At 42.8% G+C, this 20,237-nt stretch overlaps 1 protein-coding gene across 1 annotated transcript in view; it reads right to left on the reverse strand.

The window, feature by feature from the left end:
- The window catches only part of RARRES1 (retinoic acid receptor responder 1), a 40,979-nt gene that overhangs the window by 12,218 nt on the left and 8,524 nt on the right, over nucleotides 1–20,237 (reverse strand). The window contains exon 2 of the mRNA XM_057545244.1: nucleotides 2,187–2,249. Within this exon, the coding sequence (XP_057401227.1) occupies nucleotides 2,187–2,249 (63 nt within the window). The remainder of the gene's footprint in view (nucleotides 1–2,186; nucleotides 2,250–20,237) is intronic.

Genomic DNA, 20,237 nt, shown 5'->3' on the forward strand with positions numbered 1-20,237 from the left:
CAAAGAGATACCACTGACATCTGTGAGTGCTACTAGGCTCAAACCTCTAGCTAGGATAGAAGTACCTTCCTCTCTACTGTGGACCAACCAACATCATGCTTACTTGGCCCTCAAGCTGGCCAACTTGAACCAAAAGGAGGCTGATTCCCATCAACACAAATGACAGTGTCTTCATGCTGCCTGATGAATTCAGTCCTCTTATTCCAATTTTACAGTTTAAGACTGAAGTTTAAAGAGGAACCTACTCCATGTCTCACAGCTAGTAAGTGGTAAGCCAGGACCTGAGCTGTGTCTGTGTGATGCCAGGGCCCCAGCTCTGTGAGAACTCCATCTCTCTACTCCGAGGTCTAATCTGGAAGAAGTGGAGGGACAGATCACCCAAGTGGGACTGATTCAACTACCTGAGTGACCGAGGGAAGTCCGCTTGCACTCATATTTAAAGGTAGACACACTGAGTGTTCTGGGATCTCCCTCACTTACTTTCCAATCCAGAGACACACGGAGCTGGGTAGCTGGATGCTTTAAGTAGACATCAAGGGTACAACTCATTTCTGGGACGGCGCTTCTCCACTCTTTTTAGGTCACTGATTCCTTAACCTGACAATAAAAGCCAGGGAACCGCTTCCCAGAAAAATGCACATTCACTCATGCCATCCACTGGGCCTAGAATCTGAGGAAGTCCATGGCGGCACTCAAAACCCATTCATGGGCCCCTAGTTAAGAACTCCTGTTACAACATGGTTGGTTGAGCAATTGAGTTCTTTTCACTTTTACAGTCATTTAAACTGGGTGGAGTCCCAGTTAAAACAACCAAAAAGAAAAAGCCCACAATGAAACAAACCGTACTTAAAATTGGATCTGCTAAATAAGCCCCCTCCTTGAACTAATGCAAAAAACTGAAATAGGCGTTCCAATGGGCAACGTCTTCTCCCGTGAGTGCTGGTTTACAGGAGAGCAAATTTAAGTGGTACATTAAAATCCTAATTATCGGTGCAATACAGGAAAACGGTGAAGGGACCGTTGGGGAAGAGGCTTATGAAAGGCAGAAGACAGGGCTGGTACGTGGGCTCTTTTGATGTCAAAACCGTTTCCAGGGAAGAGAAAAGGCAATAGGTATTGTCCCCTTTTGTTTTTCTTTCCCTTTCCCCCCAAACAGCTCCACAGAATCAAAACAGTTGCCAGAAGATGAAAGAACTCTCCCTACCTCCCAAAAGGAAGCATTTCAATTAGCTAGCCCTTCAGAGAAGCACAGTTGGTCAAAGTAATCTAGTAATTGTTTTCCTTTTAGCTTTACTCTAACACTTCCGTTTGCAACACAGAAACCAAAAGCACCTTCCTTATGCTTTAAGAAAACGTTAATTCTTAGGTCAATTAGCAAAGTTGGCGTAGTGTTTTCTTGTCAGAACTTGTTCGTGAATACTGGTAAGCTTTCTTCCAGAAGCATCAGCCGGAGGGGTTATGCCTTCTCCGAAGCTCCGCCTTCCTGAGACGCCGTAATGCCGATGCTGCCTGCTCATCCCCCGCGCTGACTCGGCGCCACACAAAAGGGTTTGGGCTGGTCCCTCCACCCCGGTTCCAGGTGCTGCCTCCCAGCCTGGCCCAGCACAGGGAAGTCCATCTGGCTCTAATTTCTGTATGAGTCCTCTGTTTCCTCTCTTATTGAGAAGGGGGAGGTGGTGGGGAAAGGAAACTTGGCGACCGTGGCCCGCTGGGTCAGAAGGAGAGGCTGAAGATGCCTGCGGCGCACGTGGGCTGCTCTGAGTTGCGGAATGCCTCTGTGCGTGGAAGCTCCTGGGGGCGGCCTCGTGCTATGCTGGCCCGCTAACGAGAAATGCCGCCAGCTGACAGGAGGAGAGCAGGTTGGCATTTGAGAGTGAGTCATTCTGGGGATTCGGAGGTGCTAGGGAAGGGCACCGGGTCCAAAGGGGGTGTGAAACGCCCTCCCAGCGGCAGGAGGGGACGACGGCTGTGTGGACGCGGTAAAAGGAACCCTGAGACCATGAAGTGGTCCTGCCTACCTCTGTCTTCAATTCTTGAGAACAAACAGAAAACAAAGTAGGAAAGAAAACAAAACAAAACAAAAAAAAAAGGCAAACCTCCAGGTCACTACATATTAAGATTCTCACTTAAAAAAAAAAATTCATACAAGTTGTTAATAGGACACTTCACAAACCATGGCAGCTTACCTCTGGGTTGTAGAGCTCCGTGGTAAACGCCAGGTCAACTTTATATTCCTTCTTTTGATTAATCTGAAACACAGAAGTAGAACTTTAGCCTCGTGGAAGCTCTGTTAACACCTTCATATCCAAGAACCACTCGCTCTCTGGGAATAACATGACGTGCAAATGGCAGCTCTAGCATTCATACCTGAACAAAATCGGTGATTTTTTACAAAGAGAAAAGATCCCAAATTTTGGGCTGATCACGACACTCTGCTGGCTGATTTGACAGCTACTCACAAGGAGAGAGGCTGAGAGGCGGGAAACAGTGGTCCTGAAGCTACAAGTAGGCTTTGTGGAAGCAGCTAGATGAGAAACAGACGTGAGCACACAGGGCTGAGGAGCGGGGTCCTTCCTTCCTTCCCCAGCTATGGAGTGCCCCTCCGCGCCCTGTGCTGGGCGCTGGGCCCCATCAGCGGCCCCTCCTCCTGCCACTCACAGTTGAACACGGGATCCAGCGACAAAGGTGCGCCCAGTAATAAATAATGGGTTTTCAGATGGTGATGAGTGAAGAAAGAGTGGTGGGGCAGAGTGGCTACTTCTCTTAAGGGGGTCAAGGAAGGCATCTGGGAGGCGGAGACCTCAGCTGAGGCCGAAGGGACAGTATGGAAGCAGCCCCGCCCAGACCCGGGGCAGGCGGGGAGGGGGGGCACCCACACGTGAGGCCGGAAGTGGGTTCCGTGATGGGCCCGAGTCTGGGGCGGGGTGAGTTCGCCGCACAGAGGAAGTCCTCAGAAGTTATGGTCTCCCCTTTCTTCGCAGCTTTCACAGGCTGGCATACTTCTAAACTTGGGGAGTGCATGTTTAACCTTTTTAAACCTTTGAACTGACTCCAATGCATAGTTTTAGAGTATATATACCCATATCATTGAAGCACATTAGACTGTTTAGAAGAACTTTATGTTATTGGCCATTTTTTTTTTTTTTTTTTTTTAAACACCACAGTGACCATTCAGTAAATGGAGTGTTTTCTAGGGAAGAAAGGAAACTTCCGCTGCCTGGAGCTGAAGTTATTTCACATAGTGTTGGTTAAGTTAGACTCTGGAAACAACAATTTCCCTTGAATCAGGAACACAACAACCAAACAGGGTTAACTTATTTTAAGTAGACCAGATATCATCTATTCCTATCACAGATTTTTTAAAAATTCTGGGAAACCAGAGAATGGAGGGTGAGGATTATGTGGCAATTATTTACGTAAAGAATATTTAAACATGTGGATATATGGATAGTGTGGGAGACGGGGCGGGGGGCACCCAGAGCACATGTACGAGAGCAGTTTGCTTAGGGCTCATTTTCAATCTCGAAACAAGCTCTGGTGTAAGCTGAAACATTGATTTCAATCACAAATTCATACAAATTACAGAATTCATACAAACAAGTCTGTCTTCTCATTCACTTTTTGCCACCTATTATGCCAGGCACCAGAGATATCCAAGGAAACAGAACATCCAGTCCAGCTTGACCAGAAACCTACTTCCTGTGTGGAAACAGGCATGTCAACAGCTACACAGTGCAGCTCACCTATGTGGCCAGAGCTGCACGTGTGCCGGGCGCTCAGTTTAGGGGGGCTTATCTAGAGCAAGGGGCCCAGGCGAAGATGTGGGAATGGAGTGCAGGGGCTGGCGTTCCAGGGAAGGTGGCGAAGCTAGAAAAAAGGCTGTCTGGGGAGGCTGGGGCAAGGTCACAAAAGCCTCTTTTTTTGTAAAAAAGTTTGGGATCAACTTGGAACTTGATCCCAAAGTCTGTGGGAGCCCCAGTTAACAAAATGCAGTACTTAGGCTGTTGTGGACAGTAAGACATGGCACAAATAGAGCTTCGACTGTGCCTGGGTCGGGGTAGAAGTCCAATGTATGCTCACTCTTTTTATCATTATTAAAACCTATTCAAGCCCACAGCTAACATCATTCTCAATGGTGAAAAGCTGAAAGCATTTCCTCTAAGATCAGGAACAAGACAAGGATGTCCACTCTCACCACTTTTATTCAACATAGTTTTAGAAGTCCTAGCCATGCAATCAAAGAAGAAAAAGAAATAAAAGGAATCCAAATTGGAAAAGAAGTAAAACTGTCACTGTGTGCAGATGACATGACACTATACATAGAGAATCCTAAAGATGTCACCAGAAAATTAGTAGAGCTCATCAATGAATTCAGTAAAGTTGCAGGATACATGGGAATTCTCTGGCGGTCTGGTGGTTAGCACTCGGCACTTTCACTGAAGAGGGCCTGGGTTCAATCCCTGGCCGGGGAACTAAGATCCCACAAGCTGCACAGCGGCAGCCAAAAAAAAATACTACAATGAGGTATCACCTTACACTGGTCAGAATGGCCGTCATCAGAAAGTCTACAAACAATAACTGCTGGAGAAGGTGTGGAGAAAAGGGAATCCTCCTACACTGTTGGTGGGAATGTAAATTGGTACAACCACTATGGAGAACAGTATGGAGGTTCCTTAAAAAACTAAAAATAAAACTACCATATGACCCAGCAATCCCACTCCTGGGCATACATCCAGAGAAAACTGTAGTTCAAAAAGATGCATGCAGGGGCTTCCCTGGTGGCGCAGTGGTTGAGAATCTGCCTGCTAATGCAGGAGACACGGGTTCGAGCCCTGGTCTGGGAAGATCCCACATGCCACGGAGCAGCTGGGCCCGTGAGCCACAGCTGCTGAGCCTGCGCGTCTGGAGCCTGTGCCCCGCAACGGGAGGGGCCGCGATAGTGAAAGGCCCGCGCACCGCGATGAAGAGCGGTCCCCGCACCGCGATGAAGAGTGGCCCCCACTTGCCGCAACTAGAGAAAGCCCTCGCACGAACCGAAGACCCAGCACAGCCAAAAATAAATAAATAAATAAATAAATAAATAATAAAAAAAGACAACATGTCTTCCAAAAAAAAAAAAAAAAAAAAAAAAGATGCATGCACCCCAATGTTCATTGCAGCATTATTTACAATAGCCAAGACATGGAAGCAACCTAAATGTCCATCAACAGAGGAATGGATAAAGAAGATGTGGTACCTAAAAACAATGGAATATTACTCATCCGTAAAAAAGAATGAAATAATGCCATCTACAGCAACATGGATGGACCTAGAGATTATCATACTAAGGAAGTAAGTCAGACAGAGAAAGACAAGTATTATATATCACTTATATGTGGAATCTAAAAAGATGATACAAATGAACTTATTTACAAAACAGAAACAGACTCACAGACTTCAGAAACAAACTTATGGTTACCAAAGGGGAAAGGTGGGGAGGAGGGATAAGTTAGGAGTTTGGGATTAACATATACACATTACTATATATAAAATAGATATCAACAAGGACCTACTGTATAGCACAGGGAACTCTACTCAATATTCTGTAATAACCTATACAGGAAAAGAATCTGAAAAAGAATGGATATATGTATATGTATAACTGAACACTTTGCTGTACACCTGAAACTAACACAACATTGTAAATCAACTATACCCCAATATGAAATTAAAATTAAATAAAAAAAAATAAAATGCAAAAACAAAGGAAACGAAACGAAACGTATTCACATCAGGGAGGGAAAGAACTGTGCTGGAAAGCAGGGTCTGGCCCAAGGATGAGGCTAGGGAAGGCTGAGATACAGACTCCATCTAGCTTGTTTTTCCGTTGGTTTTCTCCTGCCTAGAGCTCGCAGTGAATCATTAAAGGGTGTAAACAGGGCCTGCACGAAAGCGGCTGCACAAGGCGCCCCATATATCTGTCTCCAAGTCTTCTAAAGTTCAGTGTCCTCGTCGCCCCACCCGAGTTAGAGGAACACATGGAACACTCACCCGAGCCACGCGGGCACCAACAGCTGAGACTCAAAGAAGGCAACACTTCCGCCAGCCGGCAGGTCTAAAGCCTAAATTGCTTGCTGCGCCAGTCCTAGGGCCCTCTGGCCTGCTGCATGCACGACCTAGGAGTCTGCCCTTCCCGTCCACTTAGGGGCCTAAGCTCAGCCTCCTACACAGGAGTCAGGATGCCCCTCAGGCTGCTAGCTGGGGGTGAGTGGGGTGGGTGGTGAGGCCATTCATGAGAAGAGGAGCGGGCAGCAGGGCTGGCGCTGCATTCCTTGTGCTCAGGGACATGGAATACGGCCAGGAGGCAGCTGCACGTCATACAAATAGATTCAGTAGAGGTGGTGGTTGAAGCCACGGAAATGGCTGCAATCCCCCCGGGGAAGGTGTATACACTGAGAAGAATCTTGAGGACCACCAATCTTCCCATCGGTAATAAACTGGGCACGCTTATTTGCTACCCACAAGGATTCACAAAAATCTGCCTTATTCTTGATATAACTGTGCATATTTTACATAAAGTACTTAAGATATTATTTGACTCAACATTTTTTTGAAAGCACATGGAGGCAAAGTGATGTACCAGTACCTATTCTTTGCAGGGAAAGAAACAGGTGGATTAACCAAACCAAGGCTGTGAGCTGAATGGAGCTGTCTGGTTTTTCTGGCCGCACTGCACAGCGGCTTGTGGGATCTTAGTTCCCCTGACCAGGGATCGAACCCACGCCCCCTGCAGTGGAAGCATGGAGTCCTAACCACTGGACCACCAGGGAATTTCCCCGAGCTGTCCTTTTGAAGAGTAATTTTTCCTTCCCGATTTGATCTCCTTTTGTTTTAATTAGGCACTCTTAAAGGCATCTACATTCTGTCCAAAATAAGATTTTTATATTTTTTGTTGTACTTTATCCTTTATCAAGACACAGCCCTTTTTTCTCCCACAAAGGCCTCTCCCGGCTCCCTTCCTCTGAGTCACAAGTTCCCCTGAGGCAGCTTTGCTGGTTCTCCTGAGATAAGGCGGCAGCCTCAGGCCTTGGGCAAAGCAGCACCAGCCAGGGCCTTCTTGTCTGGGACAAAGTGTCTCATGCTCCTCAGGACATTTTAGGGCTGTGAGCTCCCTTCCGCTGCCTTTGATTAAACTATGCTGTGATAAAGAGGTCTTTGTAGTTCAACACCTACCCCAGGAGCTGTGAACGTGAGCGCAGGGCTAGGAGCAGGAGGACAGGGCACAGACAGTCACAGCCGCCCTCAGGGCAGTCAGGTGACAGGAGGAGAACTTCAAATATATCACTGTAGAGCTGATTATTTGATCATGGATGACTTAAGAGCTATGAAAGGATAACTGGACAAGTGATCTAGTCTGGGGATCATAGACGTGACATTTGAGCTGAACTCTGAACATTAAGAAGGAATTGACTTTGGGGTGTCAGGGTGAAGGTGGGGGGCTGGCAAACTTTCCACATGGAAGGAAGATGGGGCTGAAGGTGCTGGGGAGCAGCTGGGGGGCAGAGGGCAGGAAGACGGGGGCCAGGATCCGGAAGAGGCTGGCCCTGGCCGGGTGGTCAGGGGCCGTCCCTTGCAGGCTGCAGTAAGAGTTTCTTCCTAAGAGAAATGGGAAGCCACGAACAGGAAGGAGAGATTTTTAAAGATCCCTCTAGCCCACATATGGAGAGCTGGTGGCGCTGGAGTGAGGAGGGGTCCGGAGTGAATGCAGAGACTACAGGAGGCTCATTGAGGGGGTGGATGAACCAGGGTGGGGACAGCGGAAATGGAGGGAAGTTTACGGTGGACAGATGTGGATGTGAGTCCTAACTAGCAGGTCAACGTGACCAGTCACATCACTCAAGATCAGAAATAATCACTAGAATACATGTTTTGTATTAGGACAACAATATTATATGCACCATCATTTAAAGGACGCTTGTATTTATAGAACAACAACAACAGACACCCTCTAGGGCCTGTGCTGGGTGGGGTTCTAAGCATATCACATGTTTTACCTGGGCTAACAGAGCTCTGAAGGCCTGTGCACAAGTGAGTAATAGGGAGATGCAAGCTAAAGAAGCAGTGAGGGACCACTGTACAACTGTTAGATTGGCAATAAATGAGAAAATGCATAGGGCCAACCCATTGGCCGGGTTTGGGGGGTTCATGGCTGATAGGGAACCACTGACTGAAACCGCCCACTCTGGCCAGGCACCACAGAAACCACTTGCATGAGTTACCTTGCGACAGGAGGTCCTGGTAAGGAACACAGAACAAGTCACCACCAACCGGAAGAATTCGGGAAAGGTCAAAAGGGGCGAGGAGATGCCAGTCCACGTGTCCTACCAACCTCCCAGAATCCTTCTCGCTGTTATCCATCTTGGCTGAGCAATGCACATGCCACCAGGAAGGACCCTGAGTCTGAATGATTGGCCAGAGACAACCTGGAAACCCCATCACCATAAAACCTGAGACTGTGAGCCACGTGGCAGAGCAGTTCTCCTGGGCTCCCTTACCCTCCTGCTCTCCACCGAGGCCCCCCTTCCCAATAAAGTCTCTCTCTTCGTCAGCACGTGTGTCTCCTCGGACAATTCCTTTCCAAGTGTTGAACAAGAGCCGACTGCCCTGGAAGGGGTCCCCTTCCTGCCACATGGCTGGGGGGAGGTAGCCTGGTGCAGCCTAGCTGGAAGGCAGTCTGGCTGACTTGGTCAAATCAAGACTGCACACACCTTATGATCCAATAACCTACTGCTGGGTATGTATCCCAGAGAAACTGTGATGCTGTTACAGGGGACTCGTGGGAGAATGTTCCTTGAGGCATCATCTGTGTGGTGGGAAGTGGGAGGCAATCTGGTGTGTGTCCCTTGGGGGCAGGCAGGTAAAATGGGGTTGCTGTGCAGCAGAGAAAGGGAGCCAACTAGCCATACGTACAGCAACAAAGAGAGACCCTCAAGGCTGGGAGTGCAAACAGAAGCAACAAAACGCATGGCAAAATACCACTTACAAAAATGTTTTAAATAAAAATTTGCACACACACCAAAAATATCTTTTATAAGAGCACTTACAGACAGAAGACTATACATCAGCCCTTTTCAAAGTGGTTGCCCATGGGAGGGCAATGGAATCAAGGTGTGGACAAAGAATGTCACCTGCCATTTCAGTAAACACAGGATACTGCAGCCATAAAGCTCCTACAGTGCAACCCTGAGGGGAATTCAGGATGGAGAAAAACAGGATACCGGCCCTAGATAGTTAAGATGCATATCAAAGTAATAATTTCAGTGAGCCCAGACTCTTGCATCTTCCCCTACATAGAAAAGCACGAAACTCATTAACTTGAATACAGACTGAAAGTGAGGGGATGGAAAAAAATATTCCATGCAAATGGAAATCAAAAGAAAGCTAGAGTAGCAATACTCATCAGATAAAATAGACTTTAAAAGAAAGACTATTACAAGAGATAAGAGAGGACATAATGATCAAGGGATCAATCCAAGAAGAATATATAGCAATTGTAAACATTTATGCACCCAACATAAGAGAACCTCAATACATAAGGCAAATGCTAACAGCCATAAAAGGGGAAATTGATAGTAACACAAAAATAGTGGGAGACTAACACTCCACTTACACCAATGGACAAATCATCCAGACAGAAAATCAATAAGGAAACACAAGCCTTAAATGACATATTAGACCAGACTTAATTGATATTTATAGGACATTCCATCCAAAAACAACAGAATACACTTTCTTCTCAAGTGCACATGGAACATTCTCCAGGATAGATCACATGTTGGGGCACAAATCAAGCCTTGGTAAATTTAAGAAAACTGAAATCATATCAAGCATCTTTTCTGACCACAACGCTATGAGATTAGAAGTCAATTACAGGAGAAAAAAAAACTGTAAAAAACACAAACACATGGAGGCTAAACAGTATGATACTAAATAACCAGTGGATCACTGAAGAAATCAAAGAGGAAATCAAAAAATACCTAGAAACAAATGACAACGAAAACTTATGACCCAAAACCTATGGGCTGCAGCAAAAGCAGTTCTAAGAGGGAAGTTTATAGCAATAAAATCTAACCTGAAGAAACAAGAAAAATCTCAAATAAACAACCTAACCTTACATCTAAAGCAACTAGAGAAAGAAGAACAAACAAAACCCAAAATTAGTAGAAGGAAAGACATCATAAAGATCACAGCAGAAATAAGTGAAATAGAAACGAAGAAAACAACAGTAAAGATCAATGAAACTAAACGCTGGTTCTTTGAGAAGATAAACGATATTGATAAACCTTTAGCCAGACTCATCAAGAAAAAAAGGGAGAGGATTCAAATCAATAAAATTAGAAATGAAAAAGGAGAAGTTACAGCAGACACTGCAGAAATACAAAGCATCCTAAGAGACTACTACAAGCAACTCTATGCCAATAAAATGGACACCTGGAAGATATGGACAAATTCTTAGAAAGGTATAACCTTCCAAGACTGAATCAGGAAGAAACAGAAAATATGAACAGACCAATCACAAGTAATGAAATTGAAACTGTGATTAAAAATCTTCCAACAAACAAAAGTCCAGGACCAGTGGCTTCACAGGTGAATTCTATCAAACATTTAGAGAAGAGCTAACACCTATCCTCCTCAAACTCTTCCAAAAAACTGTAGAGGGAGGAACACTCCCAAGCTCTTTCTACGAGGCCACCATCACCCTGATACCAAAACCAGACAAAGATATCACAAAAAAAGAAAATTACAGACCAATATCACTGATGAACATAGACGCAAAAATCCTCAACAAAATACTAGCAAACAGAATCCAACAACACATTAAAAGGATCATACACCATGATCAAGTGGGATTTATCCCAGGGATGCAAGAATTCTTCAGTATACACAAATCAATCAATGTAATATACCATATTAACAAATTGAAGAATAAAAACCATATGATCATCTCAATAAATGCAGAAAAAAGCTTTTGACAAAATTCAACACCAATTCATGATAAAAACTCTCCAGAAAGTGGACATAGAGGGAACCTACCTCAACATAATAAAGGTCGTATATGACAAACCCACAGCAAACATCATTCTCAATGGTGAAAAACTGAAAGCATTTCCTCTAAGATCAGGAAAAAGACAAGGATGTCCACTCTCACCACTTTTATTTAACATAGTTTTGGAAGTCCTAGCCACGGCAATCAGAGAAGAAAAAGAAATACAAATTGGAAATGGAGAATTAAAACTGTCACTGTTTGCAGATGACATGATACTATACGTAGAAAATCCTAAAGATGCCACCAGAAAACTACTAGAGCTAATCAATGAATTTGGTAAAGTTGCAGGATACAAAACTAACACACAGAAATCTCTTGTGATCAGAAAGAAATAAAGGAAACAATCCCATTTACCATTGTAATAGAATAAAATACCTAGGAATAAAAAATAAATAAAAAAAGAATAAAATACCTAGGAATAAACCTACCTAAGGAGGCAAAACACCTGTATGCAGAAAACTAAGACACTGATGAAAGAGATCAAAGATGACACAAACAGATGGAGAGATATACCATGTTCTTGGATTGGAAGAAGCAATATTGTGAAAATGACTATGCTACCCAAAGCAATCTACAGATTCAATGCAATCCCTATCAAATTACCAAGGCCATTTTTCACAGAATTAGAACAAAAAATTTTACAATTTGTATGGAAACACAAAAGACCCCGAATAGCCAAAGCAATCTTGAGAAAGAAAAATGGAACTGGAGGAATCAGGCTCCCTGACTTCAGACTATACTACAAATCTCCAGTAATCAAGACAGTATGGTACTGGCACAAAAAGAGAAATATAGATCAATGGAACAGGATAGAAAACCCAGAGATAAACCCACACACCTATGGTCACCTAATCTATGACACAGGAGGCAAAAATATACAATGGAGAAAAGACAGCCTCTTCAATAAGTGGTGCTGGGAAAACTGGACAGCTACATGTAAAAAAATGAAATTAGAACACTCCCTAACACCATACACAGAAATAAACTCAAAATGGATTAAAGACCTAAATGTAAGGCCAGACACTCTAAAACTCTTAGAGGAAAACATAGGCAGAACAATCTTTGACATAAATCACAGCAAGATCTTTTTGGACCCACCTCCTAGAGTAATGAAAATAAAAACAAAAATAAATAAATGGGACCTAATTAAACCTAAAAGCTTTTGCACACCAAAGGAAACCATAAACAAAACGAAAAGACAACCCTCAGAATGGGAGAAAATATTTGCAAATGAAGCCACTGACAAGGGATTAATCTCCAAAATATACAAACAGCTCATGCAGCTCAATATCAAAAAAACCCAAACAACCCAATCAAAAAATGGGGGGAAGACCTAAATAGACATTTCTCCAAAGAAGACATACAGATGGCCAACAAACACATGAAAAGAGCTCAACATCACTAATTATTAGAGAAATGCAAACCAAGACTACAATGAAGTATCACCTTACACTGGTCAGCATGGCATCATCAAAAAATCTACCAACAACAAATGCTGGAGAGGGTGTGGAGAAAAGGGACCCCTCTTGCACTGTTGGTGGGAATGTAAATTGATACAGCCACTATGGACAACAGTATGGAGGTTCCTTAGAAAACTAAAAAGAACTACCATATGACTGGAAAGTACACATATGGTGCACATTTGGCAGTTGGTGGAATAGGCTGGGATTCTGAGAAGTCATTTTGTCTGGCTGTACCAACTCTCAGGGGCTTTGTCATCTTCACCTGTGCAACAAAGGTCTTTACCTTCTTTGACTATTTTCGGGAGTAAAGTTTTCTCTTTTTTTTGGCTGCACTGCACAGCTTGCGGCATCTTAGTTCCCTGACCAGGAATTGAACCCGGGCAGCCGCAGTGAAAGAGCCAAGTCCCAGCCACTGGACTGCCAGGGGATTCCCAGGAGTAAACTTTCTATATCTTGTGTAGGCTTTGCACTCTCTTGTGGGGATGCCTCTTTCATCTTCCTAGTTTGAGTCACTATTAAGATATATCTTGTTAATGGCCAGATGATGGATCATTTAAATTGGAGAAACTTCAAAATTGGTAAATTTTTAGAGAGCTCTTATTATATAGTTGTTTATTGGCACCTATAAAAAAAACAAATCAGAAGTTGGAGATGTATAGGTATATGTATATATAAAATGGCTAATCAAAAGAACCCCTTTAGTTTAATTTTTTTTAATTTAATTTTTTAAAATTTTTGGCTGCATTGGGTCTTCATTGCTGCACACAGGCTTTCTCTAGTTGTGGTGAGTGGGGGCTCCTCTTCGTTGCGGTGCGCAGCTTCTCATTGCAGTGGCTTCTGTTGTTGCAGAGCACGGGCTCTAGGCATGCGGGCTTCAGTAGTTGCAGCACGCAGGCTCAGTAGTTGCGGCACGCAGGCCCTAGAGCATGCGGGCTTCAGTAGTTGCGGCACGTGGGCTCAGTAGTTGTGGCTTGCAGGCTCAGTAGTTGTGGCTCGCAGGCTCTAGAGTGCAGGCTCAGTAGTTGTGGCACACAGGCTTAGTTGCTCCACGGCATGTGGGATCTTCCTGGACCAGGGATCGAACCCATGTCCCCTGCATTGGCAGGCAGATTCTTAACCACTGTGCCACAAGGGAAGTCCCACTCCCTTAGTTTAAAACAAACAAAAATCCAGTTTGGGAAGTCTTATTTGTGGCCTTTGCTTCCCCTCAGTGGGTCTTACAAATCCTAATAAAAACATTAGGTTAACTAACGTAAATTAGGTTGATTAATGGGGAGGGAGGGAGAAAAAACTGAGGGGAAAGTCTAGAGACTTCTTCCCAACAAGGTGGAAATTTTAAAGGGACTCCTACCAAAAGGATAAAACTCTTTAAGTGGTTATTAAGAAATGGGATAAATAAAACAGATGTTAATGGGATTAAAACAAAAGGTTTTGATACAACACTACCTAAGGTTGGGTAGTTTAAAGGGACCCCTACTGGTCCCCAACATAAAAGGCCCCAAACAAGTCTGCTTTATTTACCCCAGTTATATATATAAAGGCTGGGGCGGGGCGGAATTACATTGAGATACTTGACCAGCAATTGCTTGGGGCAACAGTTAGGCCAATTAATCAAGTTAAAAGATTGACAAAAGGGCCTGAATCTCTCAGCTCAGCCCTTCACTGGGGACCCCAGAGCCTTTTATACAAAAATAGATTAAATGGTTGGGAGATTAAAAAAAAGAAAAGCATCTAAGACTCCTTGTAAGACCAAGACTTATTGATGGGGTCCTAATGGAAACTAAAGTTAAAGGTATAAAAGTTGATAGAATTGAGATGAAAGCTTACATAAATTGGTATGTTTAAATGGGCTTTATAAGATGGTTACATCTCTTTTCCCTAATTATACTGTAAGACAGACACTATGTCTCCCCCTTCCTGGTATAAGACAGGGCATATAAATCTGCCCCTCAGACAATATTAGTTAAACATACTAAAAGAAACCAACACGGTTACCTGAGACCACACAATATGAAATAAAAACTGAGTGCTAATATTCAGGGGCCAATAAAAACAATAATAGAGATTCTTGCTCTGGGTTTAACTTGTGCACTCAGAAAGAGGGCCTCTGTTGAATCCCTTATGCAAACTTTTGAAAGCATGATAAATAAAAGCTTAAAATTATAGGACATAGAACTCTTGAATTTCAGTTTAGTTGGAAATCTTCTCACTGATATAAAAAAAGCAACTTAAAGAAAATGTTGTTGGACAAATCAATCTTTTAGTATAATTTAGGCAGCAGATCTGTTCTCTGGGGAATTAAAAGCAACTGTCTGGTTTCAAGTCTCTACAAATCAGAAATGTAGATACAGCTACAATGACCTGAGACTGAGCCTAATTCACTTAATCAGGTAAAACCTGATACAAATAAAAAAAAAAAAAAGGAAAGAAATGGCCTTTTAAAACTCAAACCATTGGAAGGGCTCTCTCGCTCAAAATCTAATTCACAGCTTCCTTAGGGGATTATCAAGAACAAATACAAATCTTAGAAGTCTTTTCCACAAATATCAATAGTAAAGTCTTGGTCATCTGAGAAAATAAAGTTGACTTATTCCAACTTATTTATAAACTAGTCAGTTTATATCGTAATACCTGATTCAAAACTAAGTGTTAAAGTGAAGCTATGAGATCTCTATTTTTGTTTGTTTATGTCAGTGTGTACATTATACATATAGGTGTTTTTACCTCTGGAAAATATTATCAAAATTAAACTTATAAAAGAGCTCTATTTAATTGACTAAATAGTAAGCACTTACAAATTAAATATTTCCAAGTATAAAGGAAACTGGCCAGAATGAATTCCAGGTTCACATGATCTAGTATGCAAGGAAAGTAGGATGAGTGTTTTTGGCAAAAGAAGGTATGAGGAGTGGAAGTACATTTTGTTAAGGGAAAAGAGAGATTTTGTCCTAGAGCTGGTTGTCTCTGGGCGGAAAAATAAGGGACAAACTAAAATGGATATAGAAAGTGTGAAAGGTTTGTAGAAAGACAGCTCTGAAAAAGTTGTTCCATGCATGGTCAGGCTGGGTTTGGATTGAATTTAATTAGGTAAGTGAATTTTGTTCAGGGTGGGCTGGTGCAGTGGAGTTTGGTTTTCCCTCTCTGTTAAGAGAACAGAGTTTTCTTGGAATCTTGAACTAAATACTTTTGGTAACAGATTGTGAGTTTCTTTGCCTTCTAAATGATCTGTTATTTGCCTTAAAAATCTTTTATTGTCACTTTGGTTGAGTGAATAACTGTTGCTTCACAGTGACCTATGATCCTATTTGACCAAGTGTTTTAAAAACTTGACTTTTTTTTTTTATAACAAACTTCCCAAATATCAAATTCTAATTAAGATTCTTTTGACTTTCCAGCTAATTTTGGGATGCTTCAAAGGACCCCTGAAACATCCCAAGGAGAGATATAAACTAATTAGGTTTATTTGGCATGTTAAATTACAGGGGAAACATTGTCAAATAAGTGTGATAAAACCTTCTTATTTTATGGGTAAATGTCATTAGTGTAGATATTCCAAAACTTATATGGAATTCCTAAAAATCTGATATGTCCTGATATAATGTTATCAGTTATAATTCTAGTTGTTATCTTAAAATGTCATATGACACAGAAATAACCAAGTTTCTTGTCAGTTACACTGTAAACAGATCTTTAACCATGCCATTTTAAGTCTTTTGTCATTTATAGACAATCACTATTTTACTCTGATGCTTTTATAAAATGAAGATTCTCAAGAGGATTCATAAAAAAGACTTTTGACAAATTTGTTTCTGATAACTTTTAGATCATACCACTGAACTCAGTAAGAAGTTACAAAACCCTAACGGAAAACCTGATGACTTCATCCAGATCAACTGGAATTAATTACATGGGACTGAATGAATTGATAAATATGATTTATAATTTTATGATTTTTTCCTGAAATATACTGGCTTTTAATCTTTTTTTCCAGAAAATCTTTCCCTTTACGCTAATTTTGATCTACAACAAGCTGATAAAGTGTACCTTTGTAAACAAAGATGAAACATTTACCTTTTTCTCTCTACATGATCCTTCCAGAATTTGGCTTATCCAGCTGGCTCCCCTGTGGATTTGATGGCTTATTGAGACCAGATTACAGCTAGTTATACTAATCATTGTTTTAATTTGCTCTCTTGTTGTTTTCAAATTATTTATGGCTTGTGCCTTTCTCTGCTGTACTTTATTAACATTACAGGTGTATTATTTACATTCTGTCTATTTTATGAGATTATTGTCTCTTGCATTACCCAATGTGTAACCAGGCCTCCAACAAAACTAATGATGGCTAAATGTCTTGAGGCAATCAATCACATATATAACTCTACGTAGAATAATTGTAATAATGCAACTGTAGATATGGGAAGAAGCAACAAGAGAAAACATTTCCTGGATCATAACAGACTAGTAGAACAGGCAATCCAGAGAATTTTAGATTATCAACAGGGCCTAATCCAAAAAATTTAGCACATTGAGTGGCCTATCAACAGAATCCTCACCTGATCTAGGAATGAGCTTTCCTAGAGCCATGGGACAAAATTGGTCATGAAATGCCTCCCAAATGTTGGTCAAATTTATGACCAAGAAGAGGCACTGTGGACAAAGAATGTCACCTGCCATTTCAGTAAACAAAGAATGTTGCAGGCTTAAAACCCCAAAAGTGCGCCCTGAGGGGAATTCAGGATGGAGAAACACAGGATACTGGCCCTATATATTTAAGATGCTTATCAAAGGAATGATTTACATAAGCCCAGACTCTTGCATCTTCCCATACATAGAAAAGCACTAAAATCACTAACTTGAGATGTTTTTGTGATTAGCAGTAATCTTTTGATGTTGAACTACATGTTGTTTTGTTTTGTTTTTGTTTTTTTTCCAGCAAAAACTCCTACATATCCTGGCACCTCCCTTACCTCTTTGGAGTAGTTCCTCAGAGCTATTTGAGAGGCTGTATCCTGGGCTATAGTCCTCAGTAAGTTCACCGAATAAAACATAACTCTCAACTTTTAGGTTGTGCATTTTTTTTTCAGTTGACAATGGGAAAGGGGATAAAAGTGAATAAACAGCCATAAGAGAGGGGTCTCCACGAAGCAAAGGTAATGAGGGTGTTATTCCCTCAGCTTTGTACCTGGAACCAACAAGTGCATGAATGGGTTTTTAACAAGATAGAAAGTCATTTAAAAAACGTTAAGTCCGAAGTAACTCGGTATGGATGTCCCCACCCCGTATCTTAAACTTGTGTTTTTGTCCCTCATGTTGTTGGTGTGATCAGATTTGCAGAGTGAGGTAAACTGCTCACTATAGTGGTTTTGAATCTAGAAGCTCCGTACCTGGGACAGAGCCAAAGCCAAACTCTCAAGGTCAGGTGGTCCTCCCTCTGTGCTTACAACATGTGTTGTGATGGCCAGATGATGCAAAGCTAATCCATTCAATTAATGACACTTTTTGAAAAGCTAAACAGACATTTTTTAAAGAGCCAAGGCTGTCGCAGGGAAGGTGACAGGCAGGTCTGGCTTTCCTGACGTGAGGAGTGTTCCCACGGAGCGGAGCGGATCATGGGGCTCTGCTCCTCCCATCCCCACGCTGCCAAAACTGCCCACACGCCAAACAGATTAGGAAGTTCACGCCCCTCTCCAGGCACAGCCAGGGGCACAGCACCTTGCTCTAATCTTTTCCAGAAGAAAGCTTTTTATGTAAAGAAAAAGTTGGCAAACAAAGCAAATTACTATATGGCTGTATAACCTGAAGGAATGAATTGGTAGCTCTTTGCTACAGATTTCTTTTTAATTACGTGTAAAAGAGGACTTATGTACTGTAGCCTAGAACTAAATGCTTTACAGTCACGGACCACCAATGATGGACCACCAATGATGTGGTTTATGTTCTAACCTGTTTTTTTGTGTGTTTGGTTGATTTTGTAGGTTCCTTGGTTTTTGTCCCCAAAGGCCATGAGGAAGGGTAGCCCCAGGCAGCCGCCCTGCCTCAGGACAGGCTCTTTAGGAGAGTGATCAGCACTTTGATTTGGGGCTTCCCTTGCAATCAGTTGGGAGGGAAACAGGCCACTTTTAAAGTCCTGTTTAAGAAAGTGTACCATAGAATGCCTTCATAGGACAAACTCATCTCACTAGATTTTTGGGGGGGGGGTCAAAAAAAAATGTTCCTCAAATCCCTGTCTAATCAGTGTCAAGCATTTATTCAGCACTTGTGTATAAAGCATTCTGCTAGCCACTGGGTAGAATCATGATAAAAACTATAATATATATGTTATAGATATATATTGAGCTCTCACTACATGCTTCATGTGGTTTAACACAGCGCCCAGGAACTACTTATCACAGCACAAGAGTCCTTTGAGGTAAATACTGATCTTATCCCCATTTTAAAGATGAAGAAACTGAGGCACTTGCCCAAAGTTAAGGAATTGTCCAAAGTCACAGAGCCAGTAAGTAGCGAAGCCTGGCTCCAGACCCCTGCTCTCCCCTTATACAGCACAGAGGTGATACAAACAGACCCTGTCAATCCCTTTAAGAGAGGGCAGAAAGAAAGCTGCCTGGTGTGTGTGTGGGAAGTGTGAGTGTGTGTGCGGGCGTGAAGTGTGAGAGAGGGAGGGGGAGAGAGAGAGGAATTGAGAGAGTTGGACTGTGCTTAAAACCACAGTTCCTCTAGACAAGACCACGCAGACCTTCTGGAAGGGAGACAGCCGGGCAGGGAGTGTGTATCCATTTCCTAGAGTGGCCATAACAAAGTACCATAAACTGGGTACCTTAACACAACAGAAATCGATTCTTTCACAGTTCTGAAGGCCAAAAGTCCAAAATTAAGGTGTTGTCACGGCTGGCCTCCCTCTGAGGCTCTGGATAGAATCCCTCCTTTCCTCTTCCGAGCTTCTGGTGGTGGCCGTCAATCCTTGCCTTCCTTGACTTGGAGCTGTATCACTCCAGTCTCTGTCTCTGTATTTAAATGGCATTCTTCTCTCCGTATCTTCACATGACCTTCTTCTTTTTTTTTTTTAATAAACTTATTTATTTAATTTATTTATTTATTTATTTTGGCTGTGTTGGGTCTTCGTTGCTGCCTACAGGCTTTCTCTAGTTGCGGCGAGCGGGGGCTACTCTTCGTTGTGCTGCGCGAGCTTCTCATTGCAGTGGCTTCTCTTGCTGCGGAGCATGGGCTCTAGGCACACGGGCTTCAGTAGCTGCAGCTTGCAGGCTTCAATAGTTGTGGCTCGTGGGCTTCAATAGTTGTGGCTCGCGGGCTCCAGAGTACAGGCTCAGTAGATGTGGTGCACTGGCTCAGTTGCTCCGCAGCATGCGGGATCTTCCTGGACCACGGCTCGAACCCGTGTTCCCCACACCGGCGGGCAGATTCTTAACCACTGTGCCACCAGGGAAGCCCTCACATGACCTTCTTATAAGGACATCAATCATTGGATTTAGGGCCCATGCTAACCCAGTATAGCCTTATCTTAACTTGATTACATTTGCAAAGGCTCTATTTCCAAGTAAGGTCATAATCACAGGTACAGGGGGTTAGGACTTCAATGTATCTTTCTTGAGGACACAACAATCCACAACAGTATGGAAGTGACGACAATCTGAGACTCTGGAAGGAGTCCCTGGATGCACTCTTTC

Source organism: Balaenoptera acutorostrata, chromosome 4 (genome assembly GCF_949987535.1).
Source record: "Balaenoptera acutorostrata chromosome 4, mBalAcu1.1, whole genome shotgun sequence".
Taxonomy (NCBI): Eukaryota; Metazoa; Chordata; class Mammalia; order Artiodactyla; family Balaenopteridae; genus Balaenoptera; species Balaenoptera acutorostrata.